Source organism: Neolamprologus multifasciatus, chromosome 11 (genome assembly GCF_963576455.1).
Source record: "Neolamprologus multifasciatus chromosome 11, fNeoMul1.2, whole genome shotgun sequence".
In the NCBI taxonomy this organism is placed as follows: Eukaryota; Metazoa; Chordata; class Actinopteri; order Cichliformes; family Cichlidae; genus Neolamprologus; species Neolamprologus multifasciatus.
In genome coordinates this window covers 20,109-47,875 of record NC_140449.1, presented here as the reverse complement: position 1 = coordinate 47,875, position 27,767 = coordinate 20,109, and the positions used below count along the sequence as shown (strand labels likewise).

Below are 27,767 nucleotides of genomic sequence, written 5' to 3'. Positions count from 1 at the left end.
CTACTCCAGTAGCTTAGTGAGATGTGGTTGGCAGGGCCGAGTTACTCATATTTCCCCAGTTCCAGCCCATGTTGATGGTGCAGCTGCTAACGTGTCAGTTACCTTGACATATTTTGTTGCATTTATTGTAAGTGGATTTTTTTTCTTTTTCTCTCTTAGCTTTTCAGATTCATCTTTTCACCGCTTCTTCCACAATAAACTCTGTTGTACAGGGTGTGTGAGTGCACAGCAAAGGTGGAGAGGGCCTGGTTGTGTTAAGCAATTTTATTGGGTAAAACAGTGTCAGTGAATGATAGCAGTTAATTAATGAATAGGCAGCTGTCAGTGTTTGTGTGGATGGTCCACAGCAGCCATTGGTCTAAAAGCACATTGGCAAAACAGGCAAATGTCTGGTATGCCAGATTACCAGTCAAGCCCTGGTGGGCACTGAAGGTGAAGGGATCAGGTTTGGGGAGGAGCCCTGTCACTCATGGTTTTGAGCTTGTGGGGCTCGAGAATCAGCTGGCAGTTACTGATAGGCCAAGTAGAATGTAGATCTGGCAGTAACGAAAAACTCAGAACTGCCAGTGCAGAGGAGAGTCCAGCTATTAGATGAACCTTTTGATTCAGGAATGAAAATGCAGCATTCGTCGTTATCACAAAACACTGTACCATCATTTCATGCTGTCAGAGATATTTGAGGTTGCATGGGAGTTTTCCAAACCAATCTATTTGGGTTTTTAGGAATTCGAGAAGGTATTTTATCCTGTGAGAAAAGAATGGAGTGGGCACTCAGGGAAGCACTTTTGCTTCGAGTAAAATATGTCTTTGGGTCCTGTTCACAAGTGAGAGTGGAGTGAGAAATTAGTGATATGGTGAGATGGTCATTCAGAAAGGACTCAGAAAAGGGATCATTGGGATGGTTTCCCTGGTTTATAGCTCCTGCTAAATAATTATTTACTTCTTTGCTTACAGAAGCAATCGTGCTGTCTGATGTAAAAAACATAATGAAATTCATCCATGCCAGACTACACGAAAAAGACAAGCTCAGTGCTTTCCTGAAGTGAGTATTAAGTTTCCATATTCTTTGTTTTGTCTGTATAGCCATGTTAGAAAGCCATGTTTGTTTGTTTGCCCCCAAGTGATTCTAGAATCATAAATAATCATGGTAACATGGACATTCATTCCTTATTTAATTCATAAGACTGAAGACCTCCATTGTTTGGGAGCACATGAGCTGTCTTTCATTGTTGGGGGATGTTCATTACAAAAAATAACACAGTTTTCTTTTTGCTGAGCCTACATGAACCTACATTTTGTGCTAGTATTCACCAATGTATTTCTTGACTGTTGAAATATTTTTACTATTACTTACTTTATTAGTTACTTTAAAGTTGTATTCCTGACAGACAGGTTAAAACAGAAAATGAATTCTTCCAATGCTTTTAGTGTGGATCACAGTTAGTCTCACTTGGATTCAATTTACTTCTGCCAGACTTTTATTCTTGTGAATTTCTGGTAAGTCTGTATAGTACAGCTACTTTTATTTGCTGTTTCTGGTATCCACAAATTTGAGGTAAAATTTAACTCTTCATCTCATTTAACAGGAAAAAAATTAGTGATTTGGAGACAGACAAGAGGGAGCTGGTTGGTGTCTTTGGTAAAACTGGGGCTGGAAAGAGTTCTCTGATAAATGCCATCATTGAAGAGAAGAACCTTTTGCCTTCTGGAAGTGTCAGTGCATGCACCTAAGTCATGATCAAAGTGGAGGCTAACATGCAAGGCTCTAACTATGAGGCAGACATTGAGTTCATCACACCAGAGGTAAAATTAGTTTTAGCTGTAGAAATATAATTTCTTATTTTTCTGGGTTTAGGCCCTTTTAATAAAACTGAAAAGCATTTTTGTTTTTAAGGAGTGGAAAGATGAGTTGTGGTCATCTCATCAATTTCTTGGGGATAATGAAGACTGTGAAATGGATGTTGATAATGACTATCATGACATCAGTGAAAGGTTTTCAGCGCTCTATGGAGAAGAATGGAAAGGAAAGTCCTCTGAAGATCTTATGGATGGAAAATATTTCAGAGAAATTCCAGAATTTCTCCAAGGCAGGAGGAAGATTTTGACATGTGAATCAGTAAGACGTCACTGCTCTATTACTTACTGATGCATTCTTGCAAGGGTGATGTATTCAGGATGGTATAATTTACATACAGCTTTGGTTTCAGTAATCCTCAACTGTGCAACCTAACTAGTGTGCCCAATATACATCACATGTATTGGACCATTGTCCACTAACTAAAAATCTGTTTTATTTTTTTATATTATCTGTCATTAGTTCATAGTTTCTTTTTAGCCCTGCAATGGACAGGCAACCCTGTCCAGGGTGTACCCAAATTTGCCAAATGGCAACTGGAATAGGCCTGTGCCCCCTTGTGACCCTAAATTGAATAAGTCAAAGAGAATGAATAGATGGATCTATCAACTTTTTCTATTTGAAAAGTTGGTTCAAAATTCAAGTACAGCTGAAGTATGTGTGTTTTTTGAGTCATTTTAATAAAAGTTGTCACATTTCAGGATTTTACTCCTGTTAAATGTCACAACAGGTCAAATTTGATCTGACCAGTATCTAAGGGTTAAATTACACCAAAACAGTCCTACTCTGAACAAATGCAAATCTGCACTTGCAATGTGCATTGTTTAAGTTGAATTTAACTTTGGAGAAGAGGACAAGGTGCAAGAACCCAGACTTCAATAGTCTGATTCTAGGTTATGATTTTACAATTTGCAACACAGTGAATGTGTGAAATAAATTAGGCCCACAATCCCATTTGTGTTCCCAATGTGATGCACTGATCTAGTATTAAAACCAGAGATTCTTACAAGGCTGCTGTTTGGGGTCTTCCTAACATCAAAGCTGGTTGGGTTTGTAAGGAGTTCACGTTTGCTTTAAAAACAGGAAAAACATGCAAGTAAGTAAATATCTTAAAAATAGAGGAAATATTTATTTTTCTTCTGTGTGCACTGTTTTTTAAAAAATGTGCTTTTCTGTCATATTTTCTGCTGCTCTAATGGTTTAACTTGTAAAACACTTGTAGTGCTAAGAGTAATGATGTCTTACTTTTTTAAAATTATTGCAGGTTAAAGAACTCTCTGCAAGATGTGTCAAATACACAAGAAGTGACTCTAAACAGGGAGATGGTAAAGATGTAAAGAAGTGGTACTGGCCTCTAGTGAAATGTGTGACTGTCAGGGTGCCAAACAATGATTTTCTCCAGCATGTCACACTTGTGGACCTTCCTGGAAATGGTGATCGTAACAAGAGCAGAGATGAAATGTGGAAACAAGTAATTTATTCACATATTCACTGCTGTCTATTTTTAAATATGAAGCTTTGACAATTGGTTACTTACAGTTGAATTATAATATTCTTTCAGATTGTTGAAAATTGTTCTACTGTGTGGATTGTAACTGAGATTAATAGAGTAATTGCAGAAAAAGAAGCCTGGGAGATCTGGGAGAAGTGCCAGCAGCTATATTGGAAATGGTGGCGAGTGTCGACAAATCCTATTTATCTGCACTAAGTCAGATCACATTGAAGATTCAGATGATCAGTAAGTACATTGTGACACAAAATGTGTATAGCTGCACACCCAATTCTGGAAAAGCTTTAGGTGTCAGACAGATGCCCCACAACAGGCTCTAGAATACTTCGGTATACCATAGAAGTTCAAGGTCAACTTAATAACTTCAAGCTACCAGTGACCAGTTCCAGTGGCTGTAAAATGAGCCCCATTTTGCAATCCTCATGGTGCCACCTTCTTTCCAGAGAAGTGAGGTTTTCCCCTTATAACTCTTCAAACAAGCCATACTTGTTTAGTCTTTGTTCTAACCATATCATTGTGAACTTTGACATTTAAAATGCTAACTGAAGCCTGTAGAGCTTGACATGTAGCTCTTGATTGTTTTTTGTATTTCCCCGAATTTCACTGAGAATTTCAGTCTGACCTTGAGGTTGTCATGGTCCCCGCACCTCGCCAGCTGACAGCAGTCAGGCGCTATGTTTTGTGTTGTTTGTTCTCCTCTCTTGCCTCTGCTCTCTTTCTCTCTCGTCCTCTCCCACTCTCTTTCTCCTGCCGGGGCGGAGCTCAGTATGGGCTCCCGCCCCTGGCCCACGCACCTGGGGATGATCAGCACACCTGCTGCTGATTACGAATCAGAGTACTACTTAAGATGGCGAGTCTGCTCTACTCATCGCTGGATCGTTGAGCCATCAGCGTCAGTCACCCTGCAAACCTGTTATTTTGAACTCGTGAGTACTTGTGAACCTGGAAGCTGACTGTCTCCCTTTATGTGTGTAGATCTCCCCTGGACCCTGAGCAACTGCGACTGAGTGTATGCAAGACGAGTGGTGGTGAAGAGAGGAGCGGTCGTCTGTGTATGGAAAGCCCCCACCCTGGACTCCTTCCCTGTCACTCCTGGACCCCGAACCCCGACCCTTTTCCCGCACACCTTTGTATATATATTGCACCTGTGGGAATCACTGTAAATAAATTCACTTTTGTTTGAAGGAACTAGTGGTCTGCGCCTGAGTCCGCTTCACAAGCCGTGACAGAACGATCCAGCCACAACATGGACTCAGCAGACCAGAATACCGTCGGACAGGCACTGGCTGCCCAAGAAGCAGCGCTGACCCGCCACGAACAAATGTTACACCAGCTGCGAGGTGAGATCGCCGCACTAACCCAAGCTGTTTCCCGTTTGACTACACCAGGGGGCGTACAGCCGGGGAATCCCCAGCCAGCTCACCCTGCCTCGCAGGAAACACTCGCGGCGGCCACAGCAAGCCCCTCATCGGCAGTCACTCCCTCCTCTGACGGTCCTCTGCCTTCGCCTGAACCCTTTACGGGTGAGTCGGAGAAGTGCGCTGGTTTTCTGGCCCAGTGCGCATTGATTTTCCGCGAACAGCGGCGCTTCCATAACAATGACGGGGCGAAGATTGCTTTCTTTGTACAGATGCTAAGGGATCGTGCTTTGAAATGGGCCCAGGTGGTACTAAACTCCGACCCTGGGATCTCTTTTGAGGTGTTTGTGGCTAAATTTAAGACTGTGTTTAACAGAGGCTCTGGAGCCGAGGCTGCGGCGCTCCGCCTCCTTAACTTCAAGCAAGGTAAGCGGAGTATGGCAGACTATTCAATCGACTTTTGGATTTTGGCAGAAGAAACCGGCTGGGGACCGGAGGCGCTCAGGAGCACACTGTTAAACAACCTTCGAGAGGATCTGAAGGATGAATTGATTATGCGGGACCTTCCCACTGCTTTTGATGAACTGATGTCTTTGTGCATTAAGGTGGATGAGCGGCTACGGGCTCGTCGTCAAGCACGGAACTCCAGTTCCCAGGAGGCCGCGGGGCAACGAGGGGCGGAGGCCTCGGCCAATTACCGGTCCTCCCGGACACCAGAGGGTGCCGACGGAGAGGTACAGCCCATGCAAATTGGCAGCTCCCATCTTACTGCTGCGGAACGCCAGCGGCGCATCACGGCCGGTGAGTGCCTGTATTGTGGTAGCAAGGGACACATGATCGCCTCCTGCCCATCGCGAGCAAAAGGCCGCGCCCGCCAGTGATGGTAGGAGTACTGGTGGGCGGTTTGAATCAGGATAAATCTCCTCCACGTTTAGCCCTGCCGGCTAAGCTTCTGGTCCACTCAGAGTGTCATTCTCTTTCTGTGCTCATTGATTCAGGAGCAGAACAAAATTTCATTGACTCTGAACTAGCAAAACAACTCTGTGTAACGGTGGAGTCACTGCCTCACGCCCTACGTGTCACGGCTTTGTCAGGGCAGCGCCTCCCCGACATCACGCACATCACTGAACCGCTCACCCTCACACTGTCTGGCAATCATTCGGAGGAGATTAGCTTTTTTGTTTTTCACGCCACCCAGACGCCGTTAGTTCTCGGGCATCCCTGGCTCCAGCAACACAACCCCACTATTAATTGGCGGAAAGGAGGCATCACTGGCTGGGGGGAGGAGTGCCATATGACCTGCCTTAAGGCTGCCTTACCTCCGAACACATCAGTCACCGGCCCAGAGCCACCACGGTCTTCTGACTTAGCGAATGTGCCGTCTGTTTACCATGATCTCGCTGAGGTGTTTCGGAGGGACCGAGCCCAGTCGCTGCCACCCCATCGGCCCTACGACTGCGCCATAGACCTGCTGCCGGGAGCTCCCTTACCGACCAGCCGCCTTTATAGCCTCTCGCTGCCGGAACGGGAGGCTATGGAGAAATATATAACTGAATCCCTCGCTGCCGGCATCATCCGTGCCTCTTCCTCACCCGTCGCAGCGGGTTTTTTCTTTGTGGAAAAGAAGGATAAGACCCTCCGACCCTGTATTGACTATCGGGGACTCAATAACATTACGGTCAGGAATAAATATCCACTGCCTCTGCTCACCTCTGCTTTCGAACTTCTCCAGGGCACCACCATATTCAGCAAGCTGGACTTAAGAAACGCTTACCACCTGGTTCGGATTCGAGATGGCGATGAATGGAAGACAGCGTTCAATACCCACCTTGGACATTTCGAGTATCTGGTCATGCCGTTCGGCCTCACTAACGCACCTGCAGTATTCCAGGCTCTGGTCAACAATGTTCTAAGGGACTTTATTAACAGATTTGTATTTGTCTACCTAGACGACATTCTGATCTTCTCCTCCTCCCAGGCTGAACATGACAACCAGGTCCGGCTGGTACTGCAACGCCTTCTGGAGAACCTGCTGTTCGTCAAAAGCGAGAAATGTGAGTTTCATGTGCCCACTGTTGCCTTCCTAGGGTACATAATCGAGCGTAGAGATCTCCGACCCGACCCTGTGAAAGTCAAGGCTGTTGTGAACTGGCCCGAGCCAAACAACCGTCGCCAGTTGCAACGCTTTCTTGGCTTCGCTAACTTCTACAGGAGATTCATACGGGACTTCAGCAGGATTGCCTTACCGTTAACCCAGTTAACCTCTCCCAAGCTTGCTTTTCAGTGGAGTGACGCCGCCCAATCAGCCTTTCAGGAGCTCAAGAAACGGTTTGCCTCAGCGCCCATCCTGGTCCAGCCTGACACCACTCTTCAGTTCGTGGTAGAGGTCGACGCATCCGACTCAGGAGTGGGGGCCGTCCTTTCCCAACAGAAGGAGGGTAAGCTGCACCCCTGTGCTTTTTTTCCCCGTCGTCTCACCCCTGCAGAACGTAACTACGATGTGGGCGACCGGGAGCTGCTGGCGATTAAGCTCGCCCTGGAAGAATGGCGACATTGGCTGGAGGGTACCACTCAACCCTTCGTGGTCTGGACCGATCACAAAAACCTGGCCTACCTTCAAACGGCGAAACGTCTCAACGCTCGACAGGCCAGATGGGCCCTGTTTTTCACCCGTTTCCACTTCTCAATCACCTACAGACCCGGTTCCCGGAACGTCAAACCGGACGCTCTCTCCTGTCAGTTCTCCGCGGCTGAAGAAAAGGCGGATCTGGATTCCATCCTGCCGGCAACCTGTACTATCGGGGCAATCACCTGGGAGATCGAGGCAGCCATCCGGGCGGCTCAGGAAGCCGAACCGGACCCGGGAGGGGGACCCGCCCACAGACTTTATGTTCCGCGCTCTGTCAGATCCCAGGTCCTGCAATGGGCTCACACAGCCCGGTTCTCATGCCATCCAGGGATACATCGCACCATCAAGTTTCTCCAGCGGTACTTCTGGTGGCCCTCACTCGCCCAAGATACTCGGGAATACATCACCGCTTGTACGGTCTGTGCCCGAAACAAACCATCAAACCAACCCCCGGCGGGTCAGCTCCATCCATTATCCACTCCTTCCAGGCCATGGTCTCACATAGCACTGGACTTCATCACTGGGCTACCTCCTTCAGCAGGTAACACCGTCATACTCACCATAATCGATCGTTTCTCTAAAGCGGCTCATTTCATTGCTCTGCCTAAGCTTCCCACAGCTCTAGAGACCGCACGCCTACTCGCCACGCACGTCTTCCGCCTGCATGGGATCCCGGAAGACATCGTGTCCGACAGAGGGCCTCAATTCACTTCTCGGGTCTGGAAGGAGTTCTGCAACTCTCTGGGAGCAAAGGTCAGTCTATCCTCAGGCTATCACCCTCAGAGCAACGGCCAGTCCGAGCGGGCCAACCAGGAACTGGAGACCGCCCTGCGCTGCGTTGCCTCCACCAATCAAACCATCTGGAGTGAGGAGTTGCCGTGGATCGAGTACGCCCGTAACAGCTTGACCGCCTCTGCCACCGGCCGGTCTCCATTCGAAGCTTCCTTGGGATATCAGCCTCCTCTTTTTCCTGCTGTGGAAGGTGAGCACTCTGTACCCTCCGTCCAGGCTCATCTGCGCAGGTGCCGACGAGTTTGGCGGGCAACTCAGGCGGCCCTACTACGCACAAAGGAGAACAACAAACGCATCGCAGACCGGCACCGAACCCCAGCACCCGAATATTCTGTCGGCCAGAAGGTGTGGCTCTCTACCCGCTTTGTTCCTGTCAGGACCGAATCCAAAAAACTTACACCTAACTTCATCGGCCCTTTTGAAATCTCTGCCTTGGTCAACCCTGTCTCTGTGAAGTTAAAACTCCCCCGCAATATGAAAATCCATAATGTTTTCCATGTTTCACAAATCAAACCCGTCCGGTCCAGTCCTCTGTGCCCTCCTTCCAGGCCCCCTCCTCCCGCCCGGCTCGTGGACGGGTTGCCAGCTTACTCCATCACTCGCATTATGGACTCACGGCGCCGGGGGCGTGGCTGTCAGTACCTGGTCGACTGGGAGGGCTATGGCGTGGAGGAACGCTCCTGGGTCCCGCGAGCGGCCGTTCTGGACAAGCCCATGCTCCGGGAGTTCCACCGCCTGCATCCGGACAAGCCTGGTGGGTCGCCGGGAGGCTCCCGTTGAGGGGGGGGTACTGTCATGGTCCCCGCACCTCGCCAGCTGACAGCAGTCAGGCGCTATGTTTTGTGTTGTTTGTTCTCCTCTCTTGCCTCTGCTCTCTTTCTCTCTCGTCCTCTCCCACTCTCTTTCTCCTGCCGGGGCGGAGCTCAGTATGGGCTCCCGCCCCTGGCCCACGCACCTGGGGATGATCAGCACACCTGCTGCTGATTACGAATCAGAGTACTACTTAAGATGGCGAGTCTGCTCTACTCGTCGCTGGATCGTTGAGCCATCAGCGTCAGTCACCCTGCAAACCTGTTATTTTGAACTCGTGAGTACTTGTGAACCTGGAAGCTGACTGTCTCCCTTTATATGTGTAGATCTCCCCTGGACCCTGAGCAACTGCGACTGAGTGTATGCAAGACGAGTGGTGGTGAAGAGAGGAGCGGTCGTCTGTGTATGGAAAGCCCCCACCCTGGACTCCTTCCCTGTCACTCCTGGACCCCGAACCCCGACCCTTTTCCCGCACACCTTTGTATATATATTGCACCTGTGGGAATCACTGTAAATAAATTCACTTTTGTTTGAAGGAACTAGTGGTCTGCGCCTGAGTCCGCTTCACAAGCCGTGACAGAGGTGAATTTATTATATTATTATTATATTATATTTCTCCTGTTTTGGCTTCCCTTCATTGGCTTCCTGTTAAATCCAGAATTGAATTCAAAATCCTGCTCCTCACATACAAGGTCTTAAATAATCAGGCCCCATCTTATCTTAATGACCTTGTAGTACCATATCACCCTATTAGAGCACTTCGCTCCCGCTCTGCAGGCCTACTTGTTGTTCCTAGAGTATTTAAAAGTAGAATGGGAGGCAGAGCCTTCAGTTTTCAGGCCCCTCTTCTGTGGAACCAGCTTCCAGTTTGGATTCGGGAGACAGACACTATCTCTACTTTCAAGATTAGGCTTAAAACTTTCCTTTTTGCTAAAGCATATAGTTAGGGCTGGACCAGGTGACCCTGAATCCTCCCTTAGTTATGCTGCAATAGATGTAGGCTGCCGGGGGATTCCCATGATGCATTGAGTTTTTCCTTTCCAGACACCTTTCTCACTCACTATGTGTTAACAGACCTCTCTGTATTGAATCGTATCTGTTATTAACCTCTGTCTCTCTTCCACAGCATGTCTTTTATCCTGTCTTCCTTCTCTCACCCCAACCGGTCGCAGCAGATGGCCGCCCCTCCCTGAGCCTGGTTCTGCCGGAGGTTTCTTCCTGTTAAAAGGGAGTTTTTCCTTCCCACTGTCGCCAAAGTGCTTGCTCATAGGGGGTCATATGATTGTTGGGCTTTTCTCTGTATCTATGAAGCGCCTTGAGGCGACATTTGTTGTGATTTGGCGCTATATAAATAAAATTGAATTGAATTGAATTTTCTAAGATGGCCACTTATAGGATTGTCTCAACAACAACGTCTGCTTTTAAAGCGGTGCTCATTCGTTAATTAATTAATCAAGTGCATTTTATCAGCAGTACCTAGCTGTTATGTACCCAGTAAGGGTGCACTTATTGGTTACTTAGAAAGGGTCTAGTTAGAGACTCCCCCTTACTGTCCAACTATATGTGCAAATATCTTTTCTTCTAGTTCAGCAGCTCAACGCTGGGACCTTATAGTTAAAAGAAACATGCAAGTCAAAGATGAAGTGAGGAAAGAATTCAGCAGGCTACACAAAATTAAGGTGAGGCAAGCTGAAGACAGCTAACCCAACAACTCTTTTTAATGTTAAGATTGTGTTCAAATGAAATCCATTTTCCCCAGAAACACTTCACTGTTGACCATTTCAAAGTCTTCACAGTGAGCTCCAAAGAGTTTCTAAAAAAGAAACGCTTAAATGCAGATGAAACTGGTAGGTAAAGTCTCCTTAAATGACCATATTGTAGCTAAGAAGTTAAAAAAACTGTTTTTGTTTTTTTTAACTGAAACAAGAGTGAACGATTGGATTTAAATCAAAGTATGCACAGTCATGTATTTCAGCATTCAAATTCCTTTTAACAGAAATACCCAAACTTCAGCAATTTTTGCAAGATCTCAATGACTGTCACTCAGAGACATTCAACTATGTGTCTGGAGCTTATGGGATTCTGTCTTTGATTCAAGGGGCCAACTGCAGAGGAGTGGTAAGTGGTAATAAATACTCAGATTTGTGATTAATATGTTTTTAAAGCTGTGTTTATTGAAAGTAAGTTTAGTAAAGTGTGTTCAGTTTCACTGGAAAATGACAAGGTGCACATGAAATGTGAATCTTAAAGATTTTTAGGAAAGCGCAACAGCAAAGTAAAAATACAACATTTTATAAAGCAGAATAAAACACAATTTTCAACTGCTTGAGAAAATAAAAGAAATTTACTCAGAAGGGAATTTTTAATCAAAGAATATTGGTGTGATGTATGTTTTTAAACAGTTTCATTAAATCCTGAAAGCATGTTGTAAGTGAGGAGAGGGCCAGTAGAACAGTTCTTACTGTTGTGTTAGATGTTCTTACATTCTTAGACATGAATAAGAAAGTGCCAGGATAGCACTTCTCTAAGATAAGTTGCAGGTTATGAATAATCCAATATTGGATGCTGCGTTGAGTGAGTAGTTGATGAACTAGTAATTTTGAATCTCAAAGTTATGTCCAAACAAACCAAAAAATATTGCCCATACCTATTCCTTAATCTGAAATGCTGCTTTTTTTTCTTTTTCTTTTTTTCGCTTGTATTTTTACTTTTGATTCGTTTGTGAAGCTCTTTTTAAAATTGACATAGTTTAATAAAAATTGTAACATGTTCTTTTTTTAAAATTTTATTTTAGGCTAGTAAAAAACATGTGTGTGGAGAACTTGAGAAAACAATGAGCCAACAACTTACGCAAGTCGCAAAAGCAATGGCAGAGGCCTATAGGACTTTTGAGAGATGCCTTAGCAAGGGAGTTGAAAGCTCCATCTGTTCATATGGAGAAAAACTGAAGACCTTCTTGTATTATGTATGTATAAGCTAGCTCCATCAACACAAGCAACTTTGCATTTTATATGATTATGTGTTAAAATGTTCTCTACTTTGTTTCAGAGAAAGAAGGGTAGTGCTTTTCACGGGACACTAAAGCGTGTTGTTCAGAGTGGTGGCATCTACAAACAAAAAAAAGGGAAGCAAATAAACATTAACATGATGTTAGCTTCATACTTGATGGACAGCATTGATGAAGATTTCAGAAAGACCTTCCCGTAAGGATACACATTATATACCACACCTTTTAACAAATAAAAACATGAAATGGATATGTAAAAGTCAGTTTTAAAATAAAAAATTCCAGTTCTGCCTGTTAAAATCATCCTGTTTAAATGTTTCAGAAATGAAGTTAAATGCGGCGCATTTAATGGTGTAATTGAAACATTTTCACTTAACACCGATTTTTTTAATAAATACTACAAAGATGTTGAACTGCAGCTAAGATTTCTCAAGACAGAGGTAAAAGATCAAACGTCCCAATATATTAGTCAAAACTGAAAAGATATATATATATATATATATATATATATATATATATATATATATATATATATAGAGAGAGAGAGAGAGAGAGAGATATAGAGAGAGAGAGAGAGATATAGAGATATATATATAGATATAGATGTATAGATATATAGATATATATATACACTTACTTTTTTTTCTCTAAGGAGGAAAAAATCAAGGCAAAACTCAATAAAATTATCCGGACGCAGAAGAAAGATGTCTACAACAGTGTGACACAGAAAATTAAAGAAATTATGGAAGAAAGCTACATCAGTAATAAAGAGATTTATAAGTTGCCACTAAGATACATTTCTTTTTATCATGATTCTGCATCAAAAGTCTGACAGACGTTTTATGTCTTACTCTAGAGGCCGCAGCATTCAGAGGACCAGGCACACTGAACAACATGAGGGAGACTATTGAGAGACATGTGCACTCAAATAAGAATGTTTAAGCGGGCGAAAAATACCATGTTGAAGAAGCTGAATGCCTTGATGGTTTGTTATATTTTATATTTAAACATAATAAGAACACAATTTAAACCATACTGTTGCACATCAATTTTTCTTTGTCCAATATTTACACAATGCCTTTTTCTGTTTGAGTGGATATTATAAGAAATGTGTGTTTCCTTGAGTACTTTCCTCAGTCCTAGCAACCTCTAACGCATCGTAAGTTATGTTTTTAAAATGTATTTCTCACTGGTTCTTTGATAAGTGATTAAAAGTTTGGTACTATCTTAGCAATACATCCTAGAGACGCTGCAGAAAACGATGATGGAATCAATTGAACTCTCACTTAAGACTGATAACTGCTCACTTCCAGGTAAACATTTCTAAAGAAAATAAATACAACTTCAACTTCACCAAAACCTGAATATCGTATTTTTAATATTTTTGACTTTTTTGTTTGCTTGTTTTAGATTTTTCAGCAGAGCTTTCAATGGTGAAGGAAAATTATGACAAACTTGAAAATAGCCCAGTCGTCAGATGAAGAAATGTCACTAACTGAGGGAAAATCAAAAGGTCATATTTTGACTAGGAACTGATTCCACAATTTTACTAAGGAGATTCTCAATTTTTAATATTGTATTTGTTTTTTAAACATACAAATTTCAATACATATTTTAAGCAAATATGATTTCCATTCATGTTCCATGTTATGTTAAGATTTTTAAGTGTATCTTTTCTATAGTTTTTAATTTTTTCAAGCATATGTTTTGTTTTCAATTTTATATTTAAGTGTTTTTTTTTTTACTATTATTATTATTGTACCAACGACAGTTTGTTTTCAAAATGTGTCCTACATTTGTTCTACTTAAACACACTTAATGCAGTTCTGAAATCAGGAGCACACTTCCCTATCCACTTTAGAATTTGTTTGTACACATTACAATTGTTTTGACATGCACATCATTACCAAAGACATTATATTGTTGTGTTGATGCATTTTCTTTTTAATCTTGCAGCTTTTTGCAATTTTTTTTTTACTTTTGTCAGTAATCAGCAGAGATTTGTAGAGACTGTTTTCAAAAGTGTGTGAAAGAGTGAGGCGAGTCGCCTACTGTCAGTGGTAGCAGTGAAACTGTCCTTCAGTTTAAAGCAAATAAAAATGTATGTTCTCAGAAAACGTTTAGTTGAAACAAATAAAAGCATGTAACCACAGAGAAGATGCAGTGATGTGGTGGAGGACATGCAGAGGGTGTGACTGAAGAGAATCCCAAGAATAGAGTAAAATGAGGCAGATCTGCTGTGGCAACCCCTAAACACAAGCAGGTGAAAGAAGATGATAGTTTCACATGTATCTTCCTTTTCAACAATTGTTCTTTATTTATCTATGTTGTTGCAATACTCTTACCAAAGTCGGTAAGGTTTTAGAGTAAGTGTCCAAGTAGAACAGTTATAACAGTTTTGGCAAGTTTCTTTTAATATTTTTTACTGATTGGTCACAGAGTTGAGACACTCCACAATAATGGTCTTGAATTAAAAGTTTTTAAGGACAAATATTTGCTTATTTTACGATGATGGTTCATATCAATGACCACATGAGAAATGTTGCAAAATAGAAGAAACTATTAAACTAAGACGAAAATGACATCATTCAGTTATTTGCAACATTTTTTTATTTGTTTTATTTAGTTCAATCTGCTCTAAACCTAAAGGTGTGCATGTACTTGATATTGTATACTGTTCAATAAAACATTAGTAAAGGTGCAAATTGTGAGAGGGTAACTTTTGTTGCCAACCTTCTTCTTGTGTTATTCTTCCAGAAAAGGTTACTTTTACATGAAGAAATTTTTTTAAAATCAAAATATACCACAACTTCACTTCAGAAATAAGGGCCGAGAGATTTCAAAACAGAACTGATCCAGGCCTTTTAGTGTTTTAGGTGTGGACTGGTCTCCCTGCTTCGTTTGATTCTTGTGCTTGTTTTCATGTCTGAAGAAGAGGACAGAAGCAGAGGTTAATCATGCGTACGAGAAACAATTTGCTTAATGCAAATTTTCCTGTACCTTTGGGAAGTTTTGCATTAAGTAAATTTGTGTATGAGAACAAAATGTAAATGGAAAAGTGGCAGGATTTGATCTTTAGTTCAGTTTCATTTTCTTTTTATCACAAACTGAAAGGCAGTCTTGTTGTCATTTCATTAAGAACATGACACTTTTTTTTGCCCCCAGCAGACTTTCTTATCTATGGCGTTATTTTTGTGCCACTATTCTGAGCGTAGTAAAAAAAATTTGCAGGCGCAAGTGTTGCATTTTGAGGAGAAATTTATTTTGAGCAAAGAAAAGCTAAATTTGTGTGAACAAAATTCACTGTTGCGTGCAAAAAATGTATTTCAGTGTTTGCTATTATCCATATACACACACAAGAGCAGCCCCTCTCGCTCAGTTTTTGTATTTGTGCTTGCTCGCAATGTGTTGCTTGCCTTCTCAACATTTCTGCCCGTGTACATTCATCTCTTTCTGTAGACCATTATATTTCTGCCACAAAACCAGCCAATCTCAAACTTGGATGCAAAAAAATCTGATTGGCTGTTTTGGTCTCCAGTCAGCTCGAAATGACGAGATGCAATATCCCACAATGCACTTCCTCCAAAACTCAAATGAGGCAGTGGCGGAGGAATGCAGAGTGGCGGAGTTTGAAATATTACTCTTTCTGGATCACAAAATAAAATTTTAAGATATTTTCAGGCAAGAATGGTGCTGTGTAAACTTCAAATATCTGCTCGATTTATCAAGACATCACATATTTGCAAAAATGTTCTTTCAGACCATCTCTGAATCGAGGAGGGGGCCTAAGGGTACATCTTTCACCATCTTACAATGCTGTGTTGCAACCATTCCCCAACTCCAACTAATAAATTAAATAACTTAAAGCCAGAGATGACTTTTGATGATTATACTGCTGTAATAAAATCTGTTTCTTGGCAATAATTTTTATAAGCTGTCTTGACAATTTATCAATTATTAAAGCTCACTGGTGGTTTCATTGTTTATTTTGCTTCCTGTTGGAGTCACACATCTGGATTTCCCAGCACATTGTGATGTAGTTGTTATATTATTTTGTTTTCTTGCTTCCTAATCTGTACTGATTCTAAAATAATGCAGGTAGTTGATATTGTATACTGTTCAATAAATCTTGAGTGAAAGCAAATATTTATTTTAGTCATAAGATGGAAACATATTTATTATAACCTAGATCTTTTAACCCTAAAAACCACCAAGAATTGCATTGCAGGACCAACATACAGTGGTGTTAGGACGTGTTTGCTCTCTTCCTAATTTCCTATTTTTGTGTTTGTCACACTTCAGTGTTTCAGATCAGCAAACATACAAGAAAGAAAACATATCATGTAGGGGGCAAATACTTTTTCACATCACTGTAGTTTGAAACACTCCACAAAAATTACAGGTTACATTATGCAGATTGCAAGTTAACTAACATCTTAGCCAGACTGCAAGATTTACATCTCGTTCTGACACAAAAACTTTGCTTATTTGAGTTGGAATCCTTTTGTGGTTACTACATGGATGAGTAGTCGAGGGAGCTAAGAACATTCGGAGAAATGTGCATGTTGGGAAAAACTAATCATCTCTTGACTCTTATCTTGTAAACCTTTCAGACAGGAATGGCCTCTCACTTTAGAGTAAATAAGGGGTTTCGGTTGTTCACTGGTTTAACAATTATTAAAAATAGTTCTTCTGTCATCTATAAGGGAAACTTGATAACTACATCATCAATAAAAATAAACTCCAGTTTACCTGTAGTCTAAAACATCTTCAAAGATTACACAACAATTGTTATTTCAAATTATTTTTAAACCATTCCTTCAAAACTATGATAACTGAGCTACTCTTTGCACAATTTCATTACACACTATCACTCCCATTGTCAACAGAAATAATAACAAGGAGCAAAAAATTAAAGAAAAGCAGGATCACAGTGACAATACTGAATGACAGAGAACATTAGATAGAGATTATAGTTGCAATATCAGGCAATCAGATTGCCTGTGTTCAGCAAGTTGTTCAAGCTTAATTTTTCTTCTGAGTTAATATGGTGTGTTCTGTTTGCATGGGCTTGTTTGCTTTGGGTGTGTGCAGTGGGTGGAACAGGACATAGATTTTAATGTGGTTGGGAAAATGGTGATGGCAGACATCATGTTCCCAAATCCTTTGTACTTTCTATTTCAGGGAATCAAAAAAGCTGTTTGCTCATCCAACTATAAAACCTGGTTATCCTTTAAAAATAACTTAAACCACTGTATGGCCACAGAGTCTGGTACTGTGTGTACATGTGACCTCTTTTAGTGATGCAAGGGACAGGCTTGCAGTCTCAAAGTCAGTTCATCACAAAGGTGATCTTGTTTCATAAATCTTTGTTGTTTGTTTGTTTCATAAATGCTTGGTTTTATACCCCTGTGACCATGTAAACTCATACAATGTGACATGAAGTACCAAAAGATATACAGCTTCTTCGCTAAAAGCCAGAAATGTCAACCTGCTTGTCATTGTCCTGATTGTTACCCAGTGTTTTGTGTTTAAGTTCTATTTCCTGATTATTAGTTACTCATGGTTTTGTTCTCTTGATGTTATTTGTTGTTCTGCAAATCACTTCTACCTCAAGGGTGTAGATTTGGTTTTGGCATTGGTGGGGACGGATGATTCAACCACCGAACCCTGCCCTGTTTCTTTTCTTTTTTTTCCTTTTCATCTTTGCTTCTTGATAGAAAAAGGAGAAATATACTTGCCTACATATGCTATTCTACATGCTTTAAAACCATTTAAAATTTCAATTCATAGTTTTATATGTGAATTAGTTCAGTTCATTTTTATTTTAAACATGTACATTCACAATCATTACAAAATATCATTCCATTTTTTGTGCTTGAAAAAGAGTAGGCAGAAGTATACACTTATTTCTCCCTACCCCCTCAAGTTTTACCTCTCATTCATTTAATTTAATTTTAGTCTTAAATTAAACAAAAATATGAATATGAATTATATAATGTAAAATTACTATTAAACAAACGACTAAGTATTTTAGACTTTACTTTACTTCAGCCATATTCCATATAAATCAGGTATCATAGAAAAATAAAATTAGCTTCAAATACAGTCATGAACCAACAAGTCATCATCCAATTTCACCTGTGATCTTGTGTCACCATTACTCTCTGAGCTCTGTGTTTGTTCTTCTGTCACCTGACAAATAGGACATACATGACAATAAGAATAAAATGTGTAGCTGCTTCAGTGTTTCTGTCAATTTGTGCAGAGCTTCACTCATCAGTAATGCTTGTAGGGTATTTAAAAAATCAAGACTACCTCATGATATTTTATCTCAAAAATGAACCCTAATATGTCAGTACCATTAGGATGAAATTACTGTGTCACCAACATTTTAACGTTAGACATAATTTTAACAGCCTCTGTAAACTAATATCCTGGCTCGCTCGAGTCTCCGTTTTCTCTGACAGTTTCAATCAAAATTAGAAATGCTGCTCTGAGACTGATCTACGACGTGCTGGTTGTGGTCGTGCGGGTCGCGGACGTGCGGGACGCGGACATGCTGACCCCCCGGCTCTCCAAGGTCTTGCGTGGGCAGCACGGGTTCCTCCTGCCCGCTGAGCTCCTCCGGTGGCGGCGCGGGCTCCACAGGCTTGCTGAGCTCCAGCTCAGGCTGCGGCGCGGGTTGCTCCGGCTCGTCCCACTCCCTCCGCTCGCTGAGCTCCAGCTCGGCCCCCTCCGGCTTGCCGCGCTCCTCAGCTAGCTGAGCTGCTCCTCCGGCGGCTTGCCCCGGGTCCGGCGGCGGCGGTGCTGCTCCGGTGACCTGCCCCGGGTCCGGCGGTGCTGCTCCGGTGAGCAACAGCGAGATGTGGTACATGGCCGATGACGCGATGGTCGCTGACGTGGACGCGCTGGATGTGGACGGTGTGGAGGGCGCGCTAGACGTGGAGGTCCCTCCGGCAGCGGCGCTGGCTCCAACGGCTCGCTGAGCTGCTCCTCGGCTGGCAGCACGAGCTCCTCCGGCTCGGGCCGAGCAGGTCCGGGTGGCGTCGTAGCAGGTGGCACTGCTACAGATGGTGAAGAGCTGAGCGGTGTGGAGATCGCTGAACGAGGAGACGCTAGCTGCACTGTTGGCTGGCTTACAGCAGCGTCGGCGGTGTCACCATCCACTAAAAACAAAGAAGCAAATGGGGTGAGAAATGAAAAAGTGTCCTTATTACTCACCACAGCCGGCTCTTGAGATGTCCGGGAAGTCGGCTGCGGTGAGGAACGCCGGCGGTGCGAACGTCGTTTCCGGGTAGACGTCGGGGCCGGCGTGTCAGGCTGTGCATCCACCAGCTGACCGGGCTGGCGAGCAGCCTGAGTAGGAGAGTGAAGGTGGAGAGTTGAGAGCAGGAAGTCCAGGACTACTGAACTGAGGGAGTCCACCAGCCAGGGGAATTTGAACAGCGTCTCTTGCAGCCGCCTCTCCACGGCGTGACGCAAACCTTCCGCGGGCTTCTCCCCCCACAACTCGCATAGGCGGTAAACCTTGTCCATCACCTCCCTCCTGAGCCTCTCCTCAGAGACCGCTGGGTCCATGCCTGGCGGGATCATTCTGTCACGGTTTGGCATGGCAAACCGTGGGGGGGGGGTGTGGGGAAGGAGGACCCAGGCGCGGTGCTCTATGTACAAGCAGTGCGTTTATTTACAGTGAAAACTGTACACACAACAATACATCCCCGTGTGCTCCCGACTTCCACTCCGTGTCTTCTCCCAGTGTTTGTGCTCGTGTGTCCGCTCCCTCATGCCAGTGCACTCTGTGTCTGCTGCCCTCTCATCCAGCAATCCTTCCTGGGAAAATAGAGGCAGTAGTTAGTACCCTCAGTTCACTTGGTAAGCTCACACTCACAAACAGACCAACTGGAGAACTGACGGGAAGTCTCACGAAATGATCCCGCGTCGGTGGGAGCTCCAAGACTCTCTTAAGTAGCTCCCCCGACGAGGCCTGATCAGGAGCAGGTGTGTGGCTTCGGGTGTGGCCAGTCCACCAGCAGGGCCACACCCACCCGGCCTGAAGGCGCCCGCAGACCGGCGCTCGCAGAAACACATACACACATCCGCAAACAGGAAGAAGAGAGACAGCAACACCAAATATACATATAATATAACCAGTCCATAACTGCTCAGGGATCCTGGGTTGCTCAGACCCAGAACCCTGACACAGAGATTGTGCTTCTGATGAAGCACGTGAATATTATACTATGAAAAAAGAATGGATTTTAAAGTTTTAATTAAATTGCTAAGCAGATAAGCTACTCAGAAATACCACTGTGTTTGAGCAGGAACAGGAAATGATACTCTACCACAGAGCGAGCGAACACCAAGAGGCGTCCCACATTACTATGATGTGACAGTGCGCTCACCCACAGAGGTGTTGCTGCTTAAGTTGCGTGGTTTGCCACCATTGGCGTAAATAAGACTTTTCTTGCTGCAACAGAAAGATGGAGGCATAATTTCATGACACAAATCAGTGACACAGATTTAAAACACAATTCATGAAATATGTCAAATGTTCAAACTGTTGCCATAACATGTGTACATTGCTGTGACTTATAAAGTGTCTGCTTATTTTTTTTTTCTTCCAATAGCGTCAAAAACATTAGCTAATGTAGCTTAAATCACTATTAGTTTGTTAAAGATTTGTATTTCTAATCTGATGGAATTGGACTTTTGTGTATGGTTTTGATTTTAGAATCTTTAGCATTTATTTTTCTCCCTCTCTGAGTTTGAGAGTGATCTTTGGAACTCCACTTTCTAAGAAAAAGAATAAGAAAGAAGGGAAAGGTTTTTGACACTTGTAAAGTGTACCAGCTCTACATATTGGGATATCACAAGCTCGTGATTTGCTGCACAGTGTTGAATTGGGTAGCACTCTGGCCTCACAGCACATCGCATAGCACGTCCCTATCTCAACTGTGGTGCTGCCCAAAAGCTTCCAGTAAACACTCCTATTTAGATCACACTTCGCCTTTGCTTCCATTCCCGGGGACTATCAGGAATTCAAAAATAGACCTCCTTACTAAAATATGCTGTCCTTTGTTATTTGTATTCTCTGGTGAGCCAGCTTAGAGGTGTTTTTTTTTCTTCTTACACATTAGCCTACTTTTGTTGTTGACAGCTTTACTTCCTCATTTTTGAATCATCCACCTGCAACTGTTTTCTGTGTATAAATAAAAATAAGAATTCCAAGAAAAAAGTGGATCAATTGTTATGAACAGATAACTAAATAAATAGTTTTTTAAGAAATAAAATGAACATTTAAACTCTGTTTCTCCATTTACTGATTTATATCTGATCTTTTATGTAATCATTTTAAGCACAGCTTGTGGTTTGATCAGGTTGCACGCAAGGATGCTTTATTTAGAAAAACTAATTATAAAAACCTGTTTCGTGGTTTCCACCCCAGCCCTTTGTCTCACGTAGCACTGAGTCTTTTGTCACTTGAAATTTCTCATCTATTCATACATAATCTTCTTTTATGTGTGTCTTGCTTACTGAGAATTGATAGAGACAGTTCTCCTTACTCAGGAGCCGAGGTATTAAAGATAGCCAAAAAGCTATTTTTAATACCTCGATCTACACAAAATATTAAACTCTAACTATTATATAAGACATCGCAGCAACCCACAACAAATCACGCATAGTTTGCCATTTGTCTAATGTTACAGGATTTTAAAATGATTATTAATTAATTTATGGCACATTTATCCCAGAAGGTCTGATGAATTGTTTGGTTTTCCTTCTCTAGCGCCTTACTTCATATCTTTGTTCATTCAGACCACATATTCAGTGTTTGCATTTTATGTGACTATTTCCTTTATGTGATGCTTGACTGAATTTCAGAAGGAAGAACTTTATTTTGTAAGCTAGCAATGAAATGTTTTGCAAACTGAGGCAAAGGTGCAAATTGAGTACATGTGAGGAAATAAAATGTTGTTGTTATTGACTATTTTGCCCAAAGGTAATTATGTTGTTAAAAGAATTTCATTCCAGTCTGATTGAAATTTAATTTCCATCAGCATTTCTTTGGGCTTTGCAACTTTTAATTGCAATTATTTAATGCTCTGAATGTTTACGTCAGCCTCAAAAAATGTTTGCAATGTCCTTGATTGAAGTTTCCTTCCTGGAAATTTGTTGCTGCTTTAGTGTTTCGGCGTCAGCAAAAAGAAACTAATGGATTGATAACTAAAAAGACAGCCCTGAAACCTCAGCCACACCCTGTGTGAACTATCTATAAAGATAGAGCAGCCGAACACCTGCTGCATCCAGCAAACACCTGGTACAACAGGTAAGCCTCCTCATATCATCTCCCTGCATGCTGAATCCTCTACGTAGGGAAATCCCAGATATCTGATTCCCTTTATGTGGATGTTGTCTGTTCAGCATTTTCATTGGGAGAAAAGTTAACATCCAGATGAACAGCTGTTGGGTTGCCTGTATCCCACTTATTTGCCTTTCTATTCCAGCAGTTACATTCATTGAAGTTCTTTTTTAAACAGTGCTGTTCAGATTTTGACTGTAGGTTAACTGCAGAAGACCAACATCATGACTCCAGCCTTTTTCTTCTCCGTCTGCCTGTCAATGACAGCCATTTGTCTGGTAAGCTTGACTCTTCCAGCAAAGGCATTAAATGTTGTTCAACACTGCCGGCTGTTCTGTGAAAGTCATGTCTGCTTAACAGGCATGGCTGCTTGTTATGAGCGTTTAAGCGTGATGCAGTTGAAGTAATTTCACATAATAGTTTTTGTTTGCCAACAATAACATTTGTCAGTGTGGTTTCAAATGTGATTAAGAGTAAGTTGAAAATGTCTTGTTTTTTATTGCAGAGGGCTGCTGTCATTAGAAACATAACTGGTGCGTTCAGTGATGAAATACTTCCAACATATTGAGGTGTTTTTAATATAAGAGCTTAAAGTTAATCTGCTGGTTTCCTCTTGTATCCACAGATGAGTCTCTGGGCGCCTCAGCGATCATTGAAAAAGTCAATGCTAACTCAGGTAAGTGAAGATTTACAAAATAAAACTCTTTTTTGTTAACATATAAATTCTGGATGAAAATGAAAGATCCCTGAGAACTGACATGTTAACATACAATAGACTCCCAACAGACACAATGATCAATCAACCTTTTGGTCATTTACTGGCTTGTCTTAGTCAGCTGTTTTATTTGTGTTATTATCAAACATTGTAATTGTGCGATCAATAAAGTTGTTTGTTTTGACATAACTGAGCAAATGGCAGCCTAAGTATCGAGCATTTAACCACTCTCTGTTTGTTGTTCTGCAGCAAAAGTGTTGGTTCATGGTGACATTGTACCCACTACTACCAGGAATGCTGATCCATGCACAGCCATTGACTGCAAGTGGCCTAAAACTGGACCCTATGTCTATGTACCTGTCTCCATTGGACCTGAATACAGTAAGCAGTACAAACTTTAACCATTAAACACAGACTTTATGAAAAGGAGAGATGGATAAAAATAGTTAAATAAAACCCATTATTATATAAATATATATAATATATATTTCAAGTGGTTTCCAAAAATACTGCTTTGTTAACTATGCTGTTTTATTGTCGGATTAACTAAAAAGCATTTAAAATGAAAAGTCATATTTGTATAAGTATGCTGAATTGATATCATACACAGATGCACACAATTTTCAAATTATGTTTTCATTTAATGTCACTTTCTCAATTTTTCTATTTCAAGATAGACAGACAGACAGACAGACAGACAGATAGATAGATAGATAGATAGATAGATAGATAGATAGATGTCATTCCGATGGGAACTCAGAGATCCTCGAAGCAGCACAGATTGTAAATACTGTTTATGCTGCCAAGTTGAAATGGCTGAAACATATTGAAGATCCTGAATACTGAAGAAGCTCCTCATCAGACTCATATTTGAATCTGCAGGCAACCAAGAGCGCGACGTCATCATCAATGCCCTAGTCACCTTCCACGCTTCCACCTGCGTCCGGTTTGTCTGGCGTACAAGCCACACAGATTTCCTTCACTTCTTCTCTGGACAAGGGTGAGAATGCACTTGCTGTACTTAGACTGTACTTGTATTTATATGGCAGGACAGGACTGATACACCCACACCCTCAAAACCCTTCAAAAATGCAATTCTGAAAATGATTGCATTACAAATATTCTGTATGTGTCATCAAAACAGGTTCTTGAAGGACCATTCTGCATTGACCTTGTACTGTAAAATGTCCAGTTTTATTTTTGTTTGCTACTAGATGAAATTTATACTGTTGCATAGGAGTGTAAAGAGCATTTTATTCATCTGCTCTTAATTATTTCACATACTATTTGTTCCACTAGTTCCAAAACTAGAGACTGGCACCTTGTAAGGCGAGAAGATGAATCTGGTGGGTTATTAGATGCTTAAGGGACGACAGATGTTTAAAAATCTTCTGAGATTGATTTGACCAGTATCTGTTTATTTACTTTAGTTGATAATGGATATGTGTGTTTTTTATTTTAAAATATTATTTAAGATATTAAAGTACAAAAGCTAAAGTGTGGTTTGAGCAGTGTCTATAGAGCCACAGTGTCAAAGTCGGTCACATGATTACAGTCATTGCTTTTTTTGGTACTTTAGCCTTAGCATGACTAGCTGAAGGAGGAGGATGCACAGTGCTAGGCTATAGAACAGTCCATCTATTTTTTAAGTGATGTCATTGTGTATATCAGGTGTTATTCATACGTGGGCCATCAGAGTGGAGGACAGGAAATCTCCCTACAGAGAAATGGTTGCTTGTTTCAGTCGACGGTTCAACATGAGGTTCTTCATGCTCTGGGCTTCCACCACGAGCATGTCCGCTTTGACAGAGATCGGCATGTGAGGATCCTTACCGAGAACATCATCCCAGGTCAGCTGAACTACCCAAAACGCTGGTTGCAGTTAACTTAGTACACAATGGGACATCCTCCTGTTTCACAGCAGTGTACATATTACAAGTAATCTGTGCTTTTCCGAACTGAGCACATAAAACACTGCAAGCGAGCACTGCATAGAAGATTTGGTTTGTATTTCTTTAGTCCCAAGACTATCAAACAAATGACCACAGGAGAGATTAGCTAGCATTTCGATGTATCCATCTTCAAAGAGCTGAGACTGAAGACGGATTTTGAAGTGGAAGCATATAAAAACATGTAATATTTTCTGAAAATTTCTGTTTAGGACAAGAGCACAACTTTATGAAAATGCAGACCAACAATTTGCGGACTCGCTATGACTTCAACTCTGTCATGCACTATGGCAGGTGAGTTGCTGTGTGAGAGGGACTTTGTAAGGTTTTATATTCCCTTACATGTTTTGCATTTTCTGCAAGAAAATGTAATCCAGACTAACAAAAACATGCACACACTCAGTGGGGAATGGATTGTTGTTAAATACTTTATGGGCCCATTTTCTCCTCTGTTTTCCTAATATAACCGCGTATGTGTGTTTGTGTGCTGTTGTTTGTTCTTTTAGATTCGGCTTCTCCAAGAATGGGCAGCCAACGATTGTTGCTAGGTCCAATCCTAATCTTAATTTTGGAAATGCTTTCCAAATGAGTGCCAATGACATTGCTCGTGTAAAAAGGCTTTATGAATGCTGTGAGTAATTAAGACACACCCAGAAAAAAGACATTTGCTATCTTTTTGTACGAAGCAAGTACTGATCGGAGTTGATTTCTTTTTCCTAACCAGAAATTCAGCAAGAACCTTCAACTTTGCATCCAGATTCCTCAGATGCCCAAACACCAGCATTACACCAAGGGATTGGATCCACTATACTTAAAAATGATAAAAGAAACATAAAATGTGCTGCAAATATCACATTTAGAGAGTTGAAGTTCTGGGTCTTTGTTTTACGAGCTAAACGGCAGGCTTATATACCAGAGAGTGATGGTGTTATCTCGCTTTCTGTTGAGGTTTTCTCCCCTTTTGTTAGACTATAAACTATCATTAATGGATTTCTCAATCTGTGCAGTTTGATAATTAACTTTGTAACTGTAAATGATGCAGACATAGAACCAAACCTTGTGACTGCGACATGTCTCAAAACTTTTTGTTTGGCAAAACAGCAAAGTGAAAAAATATGTGAACAAAACAAAAAGTCAAATCTTTCATGGAATGATCATGACTGTTGTCTTACTCTATACATGACCAACATGTATCAACAAGATATAGTGTGTAGATACAGTCCAGTGTCACAAGTGTAAGAAGAAGAATCGTTCTTCTGATATTTTAAAAATCGATTTTTTTGACAATGTCTTCTAATTTTTCTTGCTTTTGTTTTTCGAGGGGTTTTATCTTTGGTTTGTTGTCTCTTTCTGTAAGAAGTGCTATCAAATAAAATTCCATATTTCAAGCAACAGGGGGCGGTATTGTTTCATTATTATATTTTAAGTTATTTTAGAAATATGTGTTTTGCTTAAAGTTGGACAGAATGTTACAGGTGCCTTTTTTAATGTGCAACAAATGTAACAAATGCACAAATACTACTACATAAATACATGTTCTGCATTTAAAATCCTACCATACCATCAAAAAACTGAAACCAGAGAGTGGATCATGTCTCTCAAGATTAGAGTGCTACTTCTTCTATTGTAGGGTGGAGTCAGTTCAGTGCAAGTGTTTAGATTGAGAAGATTAAAACACCCACAGACTTGAATATGCCCACCACCATCATGATGCATCACATAGTAATCTGATCAGCCATTTAGTTTCTGGTGATGTGTTTCTTCATAACTGTTGTTAAAAACTGTTATGAAACCTCAGTCATGCACACGCCTGAACAATGATCCGGCATTTGTTGCTGTAATTGTTTGTACTAGTTCATGCTGGCTTTGCCTGTCTGACTAAATAACTATACAAGGAGCAAGCTCTCAAGCATGTTCAAAGGTGATGTTTAAGGAGCTGCTGGCTGCCAGCTTAGCTTTTCTCCCTGTTTGCTGGTCTGATGATAAGTGAGGTAGGGTTGGGCATCATACTGTTCACGGTAATACCGGTATAATGTTGGGCAACGATAAGAAAATGAAATATGGCGATAGAATATGGGTAAAACGCACATGCGCAGTGCCTTTGTTTTCATACGCACATGGCAGAAAAAGCATGGTGGCGACGCAGAATGAGAGGGGTGAAAGTGGATCGTTGAATAAAAAACAGATGAACCAGAAGTGGTTTGTAAAAATGCTTCAATTTCAGTGGTGTGGAACTGGTTTAGCTTTCCTCCATCAGATACACAACAAAGCACTATTTTTGGTAGAGCATGTTAGCGGGCCGTCGTTATTACCGTGTTTTGGAAAATACGGCACAAATTAAAATCGATCCTTTGATTTTTCTGAAAATCGACAGAGCCCCTTATAATCCCGTGTGCCTTATGTATGAATTCTGGTTGTGTTTACTGACCTCGAAACGATTTTATGTACACGGTGGTCGAAAATCTGTCAAATGTTTCAGTACGACTTTGCTAAGCTACGAAGCCGCACCGCTTGATGGAGTGATACGTACTGTGCTTCAACATACGTATTGTGTGTGTAGAACCTCTTTTTAAGTTTTGTGGATATTATACATGGTTATGCTGAGGATATGTCGGCCAGTTTCCACTGGAAATGCCTTTTGGTTAAACTGTCATCGAGGAATTTCCATTTGCACTGTTAAATTTGTATATTACTTTAATGCACATAAAAAACAGCTGCTTGTTTAAGTGAAAATACATTGATGGGGTTTTTTTTGCACTAATAAAGTTGTGGAGTTGTA

General features: G+C 41.7%; 2 protein-coding genes and 1 long non-coding RNA gene across 4 annotated transcripts; all 3 read left to right on the top strand.

Moving 5' to 3' along the window:
* Window positions 1-941: 941 nt before the first annotated feature.
* LOC146507518 (nuclear GTPase SLIP-GC-like) lies at window positions 942-12,459 on the top strand (the record flags this gene model as incomplete). Its single annotated transcript, XM_085178054.1, is given in 12 exon segments — window positions 942-1,042; window positions 1,587-1,803; window positions 1,895-2,116; window positions 3,120-3,326; window positions 3,417-3,497; window positions 3,499-3,593; window positions 10,540-10,633; window positions 10,714-10,801; window positions 10,951-11,072; window positions 11,749-11,919; window positions 12,003-12,157; window positions 12,284-12,459. Coding segments are annotated over 12 exon segments (1,710 nt in total), but the record flags the coding sequence as incomplete, so codon positions are not given.
* Window positions 12,460-12,604: 145 nt separating this feature from the next.
* Window positions 12,605-18,295, top strand: LOC146507517 (uncharacterized). Its single transcript, XR_014876937.1, has 4 exons — window positions 12,605-12,722; window positions 12,818-12,946; window positions 13,193-13,274; window positions 13,372-18,295. It is a non-coding gene; the product is annotated as an uncharacterized LOC146507517 (long non-coding RNA).
* Window positions 18,296-21,555: 3,260 nt separating this feature from the next.
* Window positions 21,556-26,605, top strand: LOC146507516 (high choriolytic enzyme 1-like). 2 transcript variants are annotated; one of them, XM_085176476.1, is made up of 9 exons: window positions 21,557-22,602; window positions 22,830-22,857; window positions 22,950-23,000; window positions 23,289-23,420; window positions 23,922-24,039; window positions 24,711-24,889; window positions 25,201-25,282; window positions 25,495-25,619; window positions 25,713-26,605. In XM_085176476.1, coding segments are annotated over exons 1-9 (771 nt in total). In that variant the 5' UTR covers window positions 21,557-22,548; the 3' UTR covers window positions 25,715-26,605. The 2 variants fall into 2 exon arrangements, with proteins under 2 accessions (XP_085032601.1, XP_085032602.1); XM_085176475.1 differs by lacking the exon at window positions 25,713-26,605 and having other exon boundaries at window positions 21,556-22,602; window positions 25,495-25,627.
* The last annotated feature ends 1,162 nt before the right edge of the window (window positions 26,606-27,767 follow it).

Bases quoted from the DNA above. Each gene is read 5' to 3' on its own strand.
- LOC146507516 (XM_085176475.1), top strand. From the start codon at position 22,549: ATGACTCCAGCCTTTTTCTTCTCCGTCTGCCTGTCAATGACAGCCATT. The intron at 22,603-22,829 runs GTAAGCTTGACT...TTTTTATTGCAG, and splicing joins CAATGACAGCCATTTGTCTG to AGGGCTGCTGTCATTAGAAA. The intron at 23,001-23,288 runs GTAAGTGAAGAT...GTTGTTCTGCAG, and splicing joins AAAAGTCAATGCTAACTCAG to CAAAAGTGTTGGTTCATGGT.